We start from the raw sequence: 15,515 nt of genomic DNA, 5'->3' as shown, positions 1-15,515 counted from the left end.
AGGTAAAGCTGCAAGTCCTTCTGGGTATTTTTCTACCAGCTCTCCACATCTAGAGACTGAATGCCTTTCCTGATTTCTTTTCTCAGGTTGGATTGAGAACATCTGCAGGTCTCTGCAGCGTAACATAAGCTTGATGCCCCACCAGGCTTTACTTGCAACCCCTGCCAAGCTAAACTTTGTTTTTTAATATGGTATTAATATGTTTTTTTTACGCACCATTAACAGTGATGGCAAACACAGGATCGTGTGTGCTATCTCTTATTAAAAATCGTCTAATTAGAAGGTGATCTTGCAGAACAGGTTCACCTGTACCAGCGTTTACATCGTCCCTCCAAAGAACTAATGCATACTTCACGTCGGTGGTGGACTGCCTCAGCAACCCTACCACTGCGCTTCGCAAGCTTTCTGGGGGAAACACTGCACCTGAGAACAGCAATTTTAATATTTTGGAAGCCTGATTTATGTGTTGAGTTTGATTGGACCATTCAAACACGGAACATGCTTTGATTAAAAATTTATTGCAGCTCTGGATGTGTGTTTAGGGTGGTTATCCTGCTGAGAGGAGAACCGCCTCAAGTCTTTTACAGCCTTTAACAGATTTTTTTTTTCCAGGTTTTAGCTTCACATATCTTCCTATCAGCTGGGGCCAGCTCTGCTTTATGTGGCGATGTACCTCACAGCATTCCTCAAACTATAACAATTGTTACTTTCAACAATGATTTTCTATTGAGTTTCCTCTATAAAGGCCACATTTGAGCATTTTCTAAAAAATGTCAAAAACCGTGTTTGATTTTCTTTCCGTCAGACAGTGAGGTACTTCCAAGTTCATCAGCAGATCTTACTTCACCCTCACATCTTGTTTGTTTGTTTATGTGATCGGATTTTCATGTCTTCCAGCTGGAGGCCCTTCGAGTCGACCGACAGAGAGCACAGAACAAGCGGAGGCGATTGGTGCTGATGAGCAAAATAATGGCCTCAGGAAACGGTCAAAGGAGCCAGGCATTTCAACAAAGGAAGAGCTTTCATTACCTCAGTCTTCTCAGGAAGGAGCTACCGGCGAAAGGACACAGGGGGGTGTGGAGGAGAATCAGGAGGAGGCAGGACGAAGTCGAGGGTCAGACGCTGGTCAAAAGGTTTCAGAGTCTGGGCAGAAACCAAAGGACACTCAGGTGGAGGATAAAAAAGATGTTAAAGAGGATGGTGGTAACGGGACAGAAGAGGCTCAGGGAGGTGCCAACTCCTCAGCACCGAGCCACGACTCCAATAACTTGGATTTTGACCTTTCTAGTGACAGCGACAGTGAATCGGGTACAGGAAAGCCCGCCTCGCCAGACGGCGGGAGTCAAAGCAGGACTCACTTGACAAAGGAGTCTGAACAGGAAGGAGATGGACACGAGCCCTCTGATGAGGATATGACGAAGGACGGGGACAGCAAAGGTTCTTGCGAAGTCGAGAACAGCTCGGACTCTGCAGAACACCCAGGCGTCGTCTTGCCCGACCCCGAGCTGGGGAACGGCTGCTTGGAGAGGAGAGAGCCGGAAACCGAGTCCCAGAACAGCGAACAGTCCGGAGTCACGGTGGGAGAGGAGCTGCTGGATCAGAGCATGGAAGACGAGGAAGAAGAGGAAGAGACCGACAACGACCAGGACGATCACCTTATCTACCTGGAGGAGGTGCTGGAGCGGATCCACGCAGAGTACTTCGCCCGCTACGAGACCTACCTGAGGAAGGAGGCGTCGGAGATGCCGGACATCCGCAGGATTGTTCCAGAGCTGAAGAGCAAGACTCTGGAGGGCACGACGGTTGTGTTCAGCGGACTTTACCCCACTAACTACCCCATGGAGAGGACAAGGGAGTTCTACCACGCCAAAGCCCTGGGGGCCAAAATCGGCAAGAGTCTGATCCTCAACTCTCAGGACCCCAACCGGACGACACATCTAGTTGCAGCGAGGGCAGGTACGTAGACATGGATGATAACAAATGCAGCATAGTTGTGTGTCATCCAGTTAGATTCATGTTTCTTTTTATATTTTTGTGAAGCTGACTGACTCTGCAAGGAGTAACGTGCATTTATTTTGCCCCAAATTGATGTTTTTTAGTTGCTTACCCAACAACAATGGCCAAATCTGGTTAATATTGTAGTAAATGGAGTAAAAGTTGTTTAACTCATGAGTTACCTTACGTTCGCATTTCATACCTGAGAAAGTCGGACAATGACCAGCATCCACTGCTGCAGTAGCGTTTACCAAGCTAAAGATGTAACGTCTGTTCATTTATGTGGAAACACTTTGGAGCCAGAACCATAAACATGGATGACCACCCCATAATGAGCAGGTTATGCTAGTAAAAGGTGCACCTTCATGTTAAAGGTAATTTGGATCCCAGGTGGAGCAGGTACATTGTTTTTCCAAACTCAGTCACTAAGCAACCTTACTAAGAATTTGACAGAAACTCTTCAATATATACAGACTTTGTTGGGCAAACTTCCACTAATGCACTAATGGCGGAGCTAATTTTTTTGCTTAGCGCTTTTGCTAACTTTGAAAATAATAATGGCCTTAGCTTCCCCCATTTTTTTATTCTAAACTGTTAATTTATTTGGCTGTTTTGTAAACACTCTTGAATTAAATTTGTTGTCTGTGTTGAAGTTTTGGTTTATCAACTGTTCTTTAAGTAGACATTTATACCTATGTTTTTATTTTGAAGTAGGTGATGACTGTTTACACAGCAGTTCTGTAACTTTCTCTTTTGTTTCCCCCAATAACTTTACTTCAAATAAGAAACATACAGAAACAAAATATAGAAAGGACAGCATCATAGAACATATAAATTATGTCAAAATTAAATTGCTGCTTGTGGTCTTTCAAGGGCAGATATATTATAATTGGTGCTTAACTAAATTCCATGTCAGTGTAGTGCTGTACCATTATCTAAATACCATTTTGGTGTAGCGCTTTAACTAAATGCAATGTTGGTATAGTGAGTTAGCTTTAGCTAATATGTTGTATAGCATGTTAGCTTTATCTATATGCAATGTTGTGGAGCACTTTACCATTAGCTTTTGTTAATTACCACATTGGCGTGGCGCTTTAGCATTAGCTTTAACGAAAAACCATGTGCAGTGGTTTAGCATTAGCTTAAGCTAAAAACATGACATGTTTGTGTCATGTTGTAGCTAAACACAATGTTTTGTACCACTTTAGCATTAGCTAAATACCATGTTTAGCACTTTATCATTAGCTTTGGGAAAATACCATGTTTGTGTAGAGCTTTAGTGTTAACGTAACTGTTTTTTTGTAGTTGTAGTTGAGTAGTTGACACAACTAACTTTTTAGTTAGCATTGTCCACCACTGTAGACAGACATGTCAAACATAGAATGGATTCTTCTATTGATTCTAGTGTTTGTAGCCTTTATGTGAAAACAAATTATTTGCATTCCAAGTGTCCCTCAAAAAATATCATCCATTTCTCATACATCCCATATTTGTTCTGTCTTGTGAGCTAATGTTTCACCAAACTCCTTACAACTGCGGTTCTCGCAGGAACCGAGAAGGTACGGCAGGCGCAGGACTGCAAGCACCTCCATGTGGTCAACCCCGACTGGCTGTGGAGCTGTCTGGAGCGCTGGGAGCGGGTGGAGGAGCAGTTGTACCCCCTGAAGGAGGATTACTCCAGGACGCCACGGTATCAGAACCACGATGTCCCAGGCTAATCTGTTAGCACCTAAACATGTACGAGCCCAAGTACGGAGTTAAACTCCCAGTTCCGTCTCTTGAAGGAGCAACAGCCCGGCCACTTTTCTCGACAATCAGGGCTGCCTGCAGAAAGCCGTCTTCCAGCCAGTTCCCGTCCACCCCAGACCCCGAGGGGCGTTTTCAGAGGCCCGGACCTACGACTCGGTCACAGGGAAGCTAATCCGCAGGGGCCCTCAGGCGGCGCGTCCAGCAGCCTACCTCCAGGCGTCGGGACCCCTCTCCGACCGCATGGACCAGTCTGGTCTCAGGTACTAAACTCAACCCGTTATATCACTCTGAACATTGATAATCATAAAATGTAGTAATAATCCTTTTGTCACCCAATTCACCACTCAATCAGTTTCTTAGCATTCCCTTTGCTTTCACCAGAGAACGCCGCCATACTCAGAAAAACTCCAGATAGCCGAGCTTTTTGTTTGAGTGATTCACCAGAACAGTCCCCTCAGTGAGTCACCCATCAGTCTGGGTGACTTCCTGTCCCGTTCACACTTGGTTCCATTGTGAAACATGAGACGAACCTGAAACAGCCTTAGGGTTGGTAGAAATAAGAGCAGAGGTTCAGATGCAGATGTTTTTGTTGAGCACTGATGGTAGAGTTGCCTTTGGCTGTTATTGTTATCCTCAGATTTCTTTAAGTTACAACATCTTCTAGTGCAGAGGTTCCCAAACTGTGGGGCGCGCCATGCCATTGCAGGGGGGGCGCGGGAAGCGGTATGGATGAATGAATGTACACCGTACTCCATACACAACATGAGTGTTTAAACCTCTTGTCTTCAGTTTGACTCTCTTTTTAAAGCAAAGTTTAGAAAAAAAAATCAATCCAGTGATTTAATATAAATGAAACAAATTTTCTTTTTCATCTGAGTTTTTCAGGATATAATTATTTAGACCTGCCCGCTAATCTAAAGCAATTAGACAGCTGTGTGTGGGAATATACTTTATAATTAAGAATATATATTGTTTTCTTTAATATATCACCCACTGGCATGAAGGAGTGTGAGTCTTTTCTGTACTACACCAAAATGATTTCTATTTGCAAAACGCCAATAAAGAATGATAACGGGGATATGCTTTTTTATTTTTGAATGACTTCCAAGATTCACTTAAATAAAATAAGAGCGTCGCTTCCCATCCCGTCTTCCATTGTTTCTCCGTTCCCGATCCACCCCAGACGGCCGCCCTCCGTCCTTAAAACATCCTCAAATTGAACAGATCTCTGACGATGCTCTGTGATTAATCATCTGAAGTGGAAAATTGCCCTATTTTATTCATGGATTAGAGGCACAATTAAGTTTTCAGCGAGTTGCTTTAAAATGAAGAGAATCATCAAAGGAGATCCGTTCAATTAAGCAGCGCCCGGAGGAATCGGAGAAGCCGTCCCTTTCGCATTTGCATATACATCCATTAGGCTTTTCCGAGTCCTGCGCGATTTCCATCGTCGCTCGCCTGCTTTCACCTCCCTGCTTTTGTCGCTGTGGACGGTTAAAAGCTGATTGTGTTTTGCATTTTTGCAAATGAGTCTTGCTCCCTGGCGAGGCCCACAAAGATCTGAGTGGCACGAAGAAAGGAAAAAATATAAAAGTACAAAGTGGCAGAAAGTTATACTTCTGATGTTCTGCTTTTCTTCTCTTTCTTTCTTTTTTTTTTTACAAATAGATTCACTAAAATGTAGAATATTTAATTTTAATGTGTCTTTAAATGAGCTTAAAAGCAAAAAGTTGAATTTGAAATTGAATTTTTTCCAGGGATGCACGGACCTATCCACTTTGTTCACTTCTGATACCGATACCAGTATCAGAGGTTTAGTATCGGCCAATACAATACGATACAGAAAAACAGCTGAATTGACTTAAAATATTTCATTTTTTAAACACAGACATAAATGTAATGAATTATAAATGTATTTGATAAAGCTGCACCAGTACATGTAAATACACAAATAGCTTCACACGCTGGTCAAACATGTAAAAACAGCCAATATAAAATAAATAATAAAGAAGTTAATTGAAAATGATCAAATCAATAGGTTAAGCATTTTGGTCAAACATAAAAACAAACAGCAGCAAACCTTTCAAATGGGTCAAAAAGTGCAATAATTCTAAATGTAAAATAAAGCATTGGAGCACAAAACAGACTTGGACTGAATAGATTGGCCACGTTGTCACCGATCTAGATGTTTTACAGTGTCAGGACTGATACAGATGTCAATGTTGAATCCGTGCATCTGTGCTTTTCCCCAGGACTCCTGGAAAAGTATGAAGTACCTGAGATGTGAATGTGTAAAAAAACCCATTTTCCAACCGGTTCCAACATTCAGACTGGTTTTCTCATTCTCCTCTGCTCCTGCGCCTCAGGGGAGCCGCACAGGGTCAGCAGAACGAGGCGGCCGGGTCCAGTCAGGACAACGAGCAGCCAGGACCTTCCCGCCGGGAGCGGCAGCCGAGCATGTCGGAAACGATGCCGCTGTACACGCTCTGCAAGGAGGACCTGGACAGCATGGACAAAGAGGTGAGGACCGCCGCCGCCTGGGGTCTGGGTAGAGTAAAGAGTGCAGAAACATTCTGGAGGTTTTTACTGTGAATGCACACACAGCACATAACACAGTGACTCAGCCGCTTTCTGAATATGTTTTAACATCGTCACATCACAGGTGGTTGGAAGTACATCCACCTGCAGCCTGTTCAGCTTCCCTCAAAGCTAAACAGGCTTTTTTTCCCCGTATTTACATGAACAACTTCACTTTCTAAATCTGAAACAAGCTCATAATTTGTCCTTTATATTCCTGATCTTGCTTGGTTGAAACTCCCAAAGTAGAATCTTTTGTTTTTATTCCCAGTCTATAAGAAGTTATTTGAAAAGAAACTTTAGTTTCTATAAAAATATTTTGGATGCAGGGCTGCAGCTACAGATTATTGTATGCAGGGTTATTCTGACAATTAATGGGTTAAATTATTTTTGGCACATTCTGCAGATTTTTCAGCTAGCGACTTGCCCTTATTTTATACAATATTAGAAATGCACAAGTGAATAAATGAACAAATAATTCAATTCCCATTTTAAATAATAAAACTAAATTATTATATCGCTTAAAACTCATACAAGCTAAACAGGTGAGGCTAAAACTGCCACTTGAAGTGAAGAACAATGTTTCTCATTTTAAATCCAGAATCTTTTGTACAGTTTTGGCTTAATTGCTGCTCTCAGTGTGTTGCTGAGTCAGAAAAATAATCCTTTTTTTCCCCATTACTCCAGTTAACGATAACTGCAATAATCATTAACTCTAGTTAACGATTACTCAGTTACGAGTTGACGATTACTTCAGCAATCAATTAACCATGATTAAAGTATTAGATAAACTGCCAACATAGTCTGAAGGTTTGCAAACATGGTCTGGCTTTATAATTGTCTTAAGAAGTCACAGTTCTCATCATAATAACGTCTTTTCCATGATAACCGGTGCAATAACTGCTCGTCCTCTAATGAATAAATAATCCCTGCTCACAGCTGAAACGGTATAGCTTTAATCAGTATTGACAGGTGAAGGTCAATAGCTGGAGGTCAGAGGTCAGCCACAAACCTTTGTGGTTTTAAACATGGTGGTTACCACTCAGTCCTCCTGAAACTCTTCACATTCCTTTGATTTCCCTCTGGCTCTCCACTTGCACCGTTCCCGTCCTTCCATTCCATATCCGGCGCCGTTCTGCATGTTACATCCGTGGGCCTCATGAGGCAGGTGAAGTGATTAGTAACGACGGAGAACTCGGCACCTCCTGCCTGGATAATGCTCTTTAATTGAGACTGAGTTGTGCTAATGCTGCAGCGCGGAGAGATCTGCTCAGCAGACCCCCGAGATGAGCCAAGAACCTCTCAGTAAGTGATTATTGTACAGAAAAACAAAGGCCCCTCTGTGGTTTGACTAAATGGAATATGTGACGAGGCATGCTGTAAAGACATTCAGGGCCGTTGTTATTGATTTTACCTTTTCATGAATTGCTTGTTTCTGATGTGACGGCTCAGCTGGAATCCTCTCGGCTACTTCACCGTTTTCCTTCTTGAACATTTGCTTTATAAAGCTCGATTTGTCGTGTCTTTAGAAAATGACTTTGAAAGCTACAGTAATAGCCGAAAAATATAAATGGCTAAACGAACAGTGAGAAGTGATGGTCAAGGATTCATCATCGGTAGGCCTGTCACAATAATCAGTAAATTAGTTAATCGCATGAGAAATTTAAACAAACTCAGTAATTTCCATTGGCATGATTTATCATTTTATCTCTTTTTTGTCTCTCTTTCTACCAAAAACTGCGTGATAAAAGTTTTCAGTTTGGTGCTTTGGTCTCAACTAGCTCTTTTTTTTTATTGAAGGACAGTTTTGTTTACATAGACTTCAAAATGCATTTTATTTGTTGTGCTGTTTGTTTATTTTGGTTATTTAAAATGTCTTCCAGTTCCATTGTTAAATGTTCATTAGACTATAAAGTTTACTGATCTTTAGAATATGCTCTTTCATTATTATTTTTGCCATTACCGGTATATTATTTTTAAAATACTGTCAAAACAACAATATTATCGTTTATTGCAATAACTTCTGGAACAGTTTATCGTTCAGCAAAATTTGTTATTGTGACAGGCCTAATTGTGGGACTGCTTTATTGATGCCATTTCAAGCTTATAGTTTAATTTCCTTCTTCTTTGCTATGAATTTCTCTAAATTGACTAAAAACTATTGATAGACAATAAATGGAGATCGGTCAAAGTTTATCCGAGTTGCTGCGATTGGTCAGACTGGAAGGAAATGCAGAAAAATGTTGAAGCGATTGGTCAGAATTGCGGGAAAGTTACGATGTCCAGTGAAAATTGGAAATCTGCACAAAATTTTCAAACATGTGAATTAATGAATTAATTAATAGCTGCGATCACAACTTCTTGGAGGGACTGGTGAATATGCTGCCGCCGCCGTTTCCTTTGGGGAACCATTTGCTCCTCGAAGCACAACTAAAACCCTTTTTAACATCTTTTTTTTTTTTTTTTTTTTTTTTTTTACTAAAACATAAATTGACTCAAAAGCAGAATACCTTTCCCAACACAGTTTCAAATGCCACGTTCCTGGCGTACGCCTCAGCAAAAGGGCAGTCTTTGACATTCTTAAACGCTGCAGATCTTCAGGGCCACCACAGTAGCGCGCTTAATTGGCCGGAGTGAGGCAGAACGTCTGAGTCAGGTGGACAGCCTCGCATTTAAATGTCACCGACGGTTACGCGATGCTCCGTCAGTTTACCTGGAGCAACATGTGCAAAGAACGGCGGGCGGAGAAAAGCAGCAGAGTACCAGCTGTGTGACCTTTTCCTGAAGCCTTGTTGGCCATTTGATGGCTTGGAGAGTGTGTGTCCGTTTTTTGTTCAATACATGAGTATTCAGTCGAGTCCAGTTGTTTGCTTTAAGCCGCATATCTGGGAGCAGATTCTACTTCAGTTCATGTTTCAGTTTTTTGTATTTTAACACTGATTTGAAGAAATTACAAAGGAATAAAGAAATCACTGTTCATGTCTGTGGATCAGCATTGACCAATAAAAAACCTCAGATATCGGAACAGGAAGTGAAAAAAGTGGATCAGTGCATCTCTGTTTTGAAGGCCGTTTCCCCATGAAGAGAGGAAACATCCCCAAATCTATCTGTAATTTCCCCATCTACCACTGTTAGATCTAGACACCGAGGCCCATTACCAGAACTCGGCATATTTCCCCGCCACTCGCATTAAAGTAAGATAATCTTTTTAGTTCACTGAATAACATCAGGACAACATGACCCGACTGTGTCAGATGGACCTATTTTTAGCTACGCCTGCAGTTTCACCAGGATACAATCAGTTTCTGGAATCGGCGGATCTCGGAAAGACATTAGGCCGCTGCAGAACAAGAGCAACATGGAGATTAGTTTGACAATTTCTTCTGAGAATTACTGAGACATCTCTGACATTTAAGCAGAGCCATTTAAAAACTACTCTTAAAGGTTGTGAATGGTAAATATTAACAATTCTGCCAAAAGAATGAAACATATTAATCACAATTAATCGGATTAGTCGTGATTAATCTGATTAATTGTGATTACTTGATTATTGAATCAGTTGTCAGCTAATATAGTAATTGATTAATCATCAGATCAGTCAGCCAAACTTGTACAAAAAACATATGCGGTACATTTTGCATTTAAGATGTATAATAAAAAAAATAATTTGTTTGTGATTATGTTTTACTCAAAACTCAAGTGGAAGTTTTAGCTTCACCTGATTCAAATTCTTTAAAAAAAAAAAAAAAAAAATCGTTTTGCCATCCAGGTGTTAATGCTTTAATCCAAAAATAGTCAACAGATGTTAAGTCGGGCGGAAAGGGCAGAGCTTTTCACTTATTAATGTTAGAAATATCTTTTTATTCTTTGCTACAAATGATCAAATCTACACTAAATAAATGCCGTTTTATTGCATTTTAGGCTACAGAATATTTTTCATATTTAGAGAAAGGAATTAAATTATTTATTTGCATCTTTTAATGTGTTTCTAATATTGCATAAAAAGACTGAATTGGGTAATTTTCTTTTTATCCGATTAATCGTCCAAATAATTGAGATGAATAAATAACTAAAATAATTTAGTTGCAGCTAAAATTGACTTATCAGATTGCTGTGAATTTCACACCTTTAACCCCAAACCGCTTGTCTTCTTCAGAACAGAAGTGCCTCAAAGTGTTCGCATACATAAAATATGCAAAGTGTTGATGTTCCCCAAGACCCCCCATTCGGTTCCTTTTCACGTGTTTCTCCATTATGCCAGCATAAAAAAAAACAATAACAGCAGTCTAAGATTAAAACTGTAATATCCTAATAGATTGCACATGATTAAAGTGCCTCTAAATGGGAACTATATAGTTAAAAAAAAACTGCTAAAGGGAGTCTGTTGAGTAGAAGCCGGATTATTACACCCAGTTGAGAATTGGTTGAAGTGTTTTTTTTTTTTTTTTTTTTTTTTTTTCCGTCCCTCACAGACCTCTAAACAGGAACACAGAATTCTCCTCAGAGTTGTGAATAAAGCAGAGTTTCTGCATGTGTGAGGAACATGAACATGCGCCTAGATAAGTCCAGGAAGCTGACTCTGTCAGACAGAAGCTGAGTGGGCGAAGTCATGCGTTTCTTTGATAGTTAAATACGAGGTCAATCAACTTTTACTCTCAGAGCTCGAGTCGTTCCGCAGCCCATTGGTTCCCAGGCTCTCACAGTTTCTGTCTTGCATTACAGCAGCTTATGTTTTCCAGCAACACCTCCTAATAGTCTTCGTCAAACTAGTCTCACTGATTCGGGGGGTTTTTGCCACCTGTTTAGGGCTGCAACCAACGATTATTTTGCTAATTGATTAATCAATCAATTATTCTGACGATTAATCAGATACAAAAATTGGCATATTATACAAATTTTTCATTTATCCACTTAAACCTTTTTGTGCAATATTAGAAATAGATAAAAAATGCAAGTAAACAATAATACATTTATTAAGTGAGAAAATAAACAATGTATTGCCTAAAATGCAATAGCGTACCATTCCTTTAGTACATCTGAACTGTGTGAAGCCTAAACATATTTACATGAAAATGTATATGTATTTGTTGTACAGTTTTGGCTTAATTACTTGTCTGAATTTTTTATTTTATTTTTTTTTTTATCCAATGAGTTTTTCTTAGTCAGCAGAATAATCGTTAAAGTTAACGATTATTCGGTTATTACATCAATTGACGACTATTTCGATAATCGATTAGTCCGATTAATCGTTTCAGCCTTACGCCCGTAAAACCAGTAACATTGCTCTCTGTCTGTCCTCCCAAATTTTAAAATCTTATTATTTCTGTACTCATTTTTGTTTTACTTCATAGTTTATATCGTCTCTCTCCACTTTTAGGTCATTGTCTCATATTTTGATTAACTAAACACTGGGATTCCAGAACAAAGGTGAAAATGTGAAATGATGCAAAGCCAATAAGCTGCAGAATCTCAGTAAGTTACAGGGAAAGTCCTTCACACATATGCAGCATAGGTAGCATATGTCCAATTCAGTATACAGCCAGCATACTGAGTTGCTGGCCGTGCCGTCTTTTTCAAAAACGCCCCATAGCTTCATGATCTGAAACTGCAAACAGCCCCCTCATCTCCACACATCGACTTGCGAGATCACTGAAAATTTCAGTCAAAAACAGATTAAAGTTTGAGGTCATAACGTGAGAAAATGCCCCCCGGCCCCCCCAAAAAACCTTCCAAGGGCTATTAATACTGTAGATCTCCCATCTGTTTTTCCAAAATCCAGTTTTCTCCGAGTGGAAAACAACCCCAAGCCTCACTGTTTGGAGTTGTGCATCGTTTGCAAAGCGATGCGTCTTTGCAGTGAGAAGTTTTCACACCTCTACTGTACTGTGTCAGCAAAGCTGATGAGTCATGCTGTAGCTCGCCGAGCGGATCTGTCAGGGTTTATGGGCCTCTCCTTAGTTATCATCGACTCGCTCATGACTTACTCGCAGGAGCATAAACACAAGTTATGATGTCGGAATGGCACAATTAAATTAATCTAGCGAGTCTGTCGGATGGTTCAGTTTTGCTGTGATGGAGAGGATCCTGAAGGAGAGTTGTTTTTTTTTTTAACCCTCTTCATGCTGAGAAAGTTCAACTTTTTCATGCAGTCGCTTCATTGCTGTTCAGACAAACCGGCTTTCCTAAAACGTGAAACTTGACTTTGAAAGAGGATTTTTTTTTTTTTAAATAAACTGTTTACTTTTACCTTTTCATTTCTGGATCAAATGCCTTGACAGCATTTGGTCAGTTCTCAAACTTGATTAAATTCTGCCTGAAAAAAATCTCATTTGGCAACTAAAAACAGAACAAGCTGAAATAAGGAACTGATGATAGTGGTCTATCATTAATGTGAGCTTTGGACTGTGCAGTTTGACATGGAGGCCGTGAGAGACGAGACTCATTAAGTGTTGGATCATAGGAGGTTTTTTTTACACGGTCCTCTGTTACCATGATCACAGCTCACACTTAGTGGCCTGCAGATATTGATCTCTTTCCTCCTCTGTGAGATGTACGAGCTTTTTAGGTGTTACTGGGAGCCAAGAGTTTCTGCATGAATTTGCAGTAAATAAATTTTCTAGGAATGTGTTTATAATGGCAAACATTTATCTTTTTTTATTATTATTATTTGCTCTACTGTTCAGCCATTAAGTCTGTATTTTGTCTGTTCTGGTGGTGTGCTCCACATACTTTTTGTTGAACGTAAACTTGTCTATAGTGACACTGCATTAATATCTGTTTGCATGTGCGATGATGAATAGAGATCATCGCAGTGATGAATTTCTTGTGGAAATGTTGTGAAAATTGGTTCATTTGGTCCAAATTGAAAAATTCCACCAATCAAACTCAAATATTTGATCGTGTTTTTGTCTGGTCTTCTCTCCATAACTAAAAGCTATGAGATTGTGCTAACGGCAACACTATTTGGTCAGTTTCTGAAACACTTTGATTAGGGATGTCACAATAATAAATATATCAATTAATTGCATGATGAATTAAAACAAACTCGGTAATTTCCATTGGCATGATTTATTGTGTATCTGTTTTTCTCTCTTTCTACCAAAAACTGGATGATAAAAGTCTTCAGTTTGGTGCTCTGGTCACAACTAGCTCTTTTTTTGAAGGATAATTTTGTTTACAAAGACTTCAAAATGCATTTTATTTGATGTTTTGTTTATTTTGGATATTTAAAATGTCTTCCAGTTCCAGTGTTAAGTGTTCACTAGAATTTTAAGTTTTCTGATCTTTTAGAGTGTGTTGTTGCATTATTACTTTGTCATTACCTTTATAGTACTTAAAAATCTACCGGTAACGTTTGGAGCAATTTATTGTCCAGCAAAATGTGTTCTTGTGACAGGGCTAACCAGACCGGACTTTGTGGAACCAAGAACCCCGTCAGATTCAAAGTCATCCGTTCCTCTCAATTCCGATGCTCGGTTAGAACTTAAGCAAGTTGTATTGGCACATCTTAACGCCTAAAGCTAGCCTTAAGATTGACGTACTGATCAACTAAACGCATCAACATTTGCGCTGTACTCCACCCCGGTTTGCCTTTCTCAGTGTTACGGGACTTTGGTCGTGCTTCGCCAAAGTTTTATAATTCGGCGCGGATCGTGCGCACCACCTTTCACTCAAAATGGACGATTCAGAAGATGCTCTTGCAGAGCAAGAGGGCTCATTTTCTATAAAATGCCCCACCAACATACACATCAATTATAAAATGACCCTCTAAAAGTGTGACTATAGTATAACTCGGCCTTAAATGAATTAAGTTGCCAACATGTTTTTGGCTAATTCTTGCACTAGCAAGAACAGATGTACAGGTGATAAAGTGGCCTGTGAGTGTTCAGCTTTGTAAATTTAGCTTCAAATTCAGATTCTTAACTTATTTTTTTATGATTATTAAATCTCCATCTGGTTCTTCTCATTACCTCTCCTTTGAGGCGCTGCTGTTCATTCCTAGAAGTAAGAGAAATGCTTGGGGAAATTGTTTTTTATTTTTTTTCTTCGGAAATTGTAAAAATTAAATGCAAACAAAAACCTCAGAGGAAGAAGCCACTGCCTCATGTGGTTGCTCGAGCTTTACACCATATTTGTAAAGCAAAGCAAGGCTCTTATATAAAGAGACGCCATGTAGACGAGATGTAATATCCTTCAAAGACCCACAACATCGAGTTAATCCCCCCAGAGGGATGTTTACAGCGAGGTAGACACCTGCTATCCTCTGCTAATTCTTTTTTCTGATTCTATTCCCAGTTCAGAGAAATTAGCAACCCTTCTAATTAGCTGTAATTTGTTCAGAAACATTTCCAAACTATGCAGTTTATACTCATCTAAGAACTCTCTGGTATCTGATTTTTCACCCAAGGCTGTGCTCTCTATCTTTCTCCTTTTTTTATTTATTTATTTATTTTTTTATATATATATATTATTTCATCCTTATGTAACTGGCCTCAACTCACCCTCAGCTGCAAGTGTGGCTCTTCTTTTACTGAGTCGGTGTTGGGGAGAGAGAGCCAGTATCATCCTGTTTGCAGATCGTCTTAAGAAGTCTCATTCTGAAACAGAATCGGAGCGGTCTCCACGTTCGGAGCGGTCTCCACGTTCGGAGCGGTCTCCACGTTCGGAGCGGGAGCTTCTTCTGCACGTAGGAGGAAGCGGGCGGAGGGAAAATGTGAATCGGAGCTGGGATTGTTCCCGGCGGAGTGGCCTTCCATTAGGATGTGGATTTGGCCTGAGAGCTTACAAAGCAGGTCAGGAGGATTTAGGCTAATTTCCTGTCCCATCAGGATTTCAAGCAACCTTTTTGCTCCAACGAAGGAGTCCTTCCGGTCCCACTTTGTGTTGTCTTTGGGCCTACCTCCTGCGTAGTTTTGTCAGATTTTGACGCTACACCAAGGCTGCAACAAACAGGGAGTGTAGTTTGCAAACTAGCATGGACCACACACATCAGAAAAAAACACGACCTCCAACAACCCATAGGTAACTCTGGAAAAATGTTGAATTTTTCCAGAGTTTCGTGCCTCACCAGTGGATGGTGCAAATGTTTCCATTTCCCCGTTAGTTGATTATCTTTTTTTTTTTTTTTTTTTTTTTTTTTTTTTTTTAAAAAAAAAAAAATTTTTTTTTTTTAATTTTTGAAAGTTTTTTTAATT

The 15,515-nt window shown here is 40.0% G+C and overlaps 1 protein-coding gene across 2 annotated transcripts in view; it reads left to right on the top strand.

Moving 5' to 3' along the window:
- ctdp1 (CTD (carboxy-terminal domain, RNA polymerase II, polypeptide A) phosphatase, subunit 1) overlaps nt 1–15,515 on the top strand; it is a 74,850-nt gene that overhangs the window by 9,289 nt on the left and 50,046 nt on the right. For both annotated transcript variants that reach the window (XM_015054017.1, XM_015054018.1), the window contains exons 8-11: nt 898–1,956; nt 3,544–3,685; nt 3,780–4,004; nt 6,111–6,264. In XM_015054017.1, the coding sequence (XP_014909503.1) occupies nt 898–1,956; nt 3,544–3,685; nt 3,780–4,004; nt 6,111–6,264 (1,580 nt within the window). The remainder of the gene's footprint in view (nt 1–897; nt 1,957–3,543; nt 3,686–3,779; nt 4,005–6,110; nt 6,265–15,515) is intronic.

The sequence above is a fragment of the Poecilia latipinna genome, unplaced genomic scaffold (genome assembly GCF_001443285.1).
Source record: "Poecilia latipinna isolate Pla-1442-1.1 unplaced genomic scaffold, P_latipinna-1.0 Scaffold1223, whole genome shotgun sequence".
Taxonomy (NCBI): domain Eukaryota; kingdom Metazoa; phylum Chordata; class Actinopteri; order Cyprinodontiformes; family Poeciliidae; genus Poecilia; species Poecilia latipinna.
Note: the sequence above shows the minus strand (reverse complement) of the source record. Positions and strands in the feature narration are given on the sequence as shown.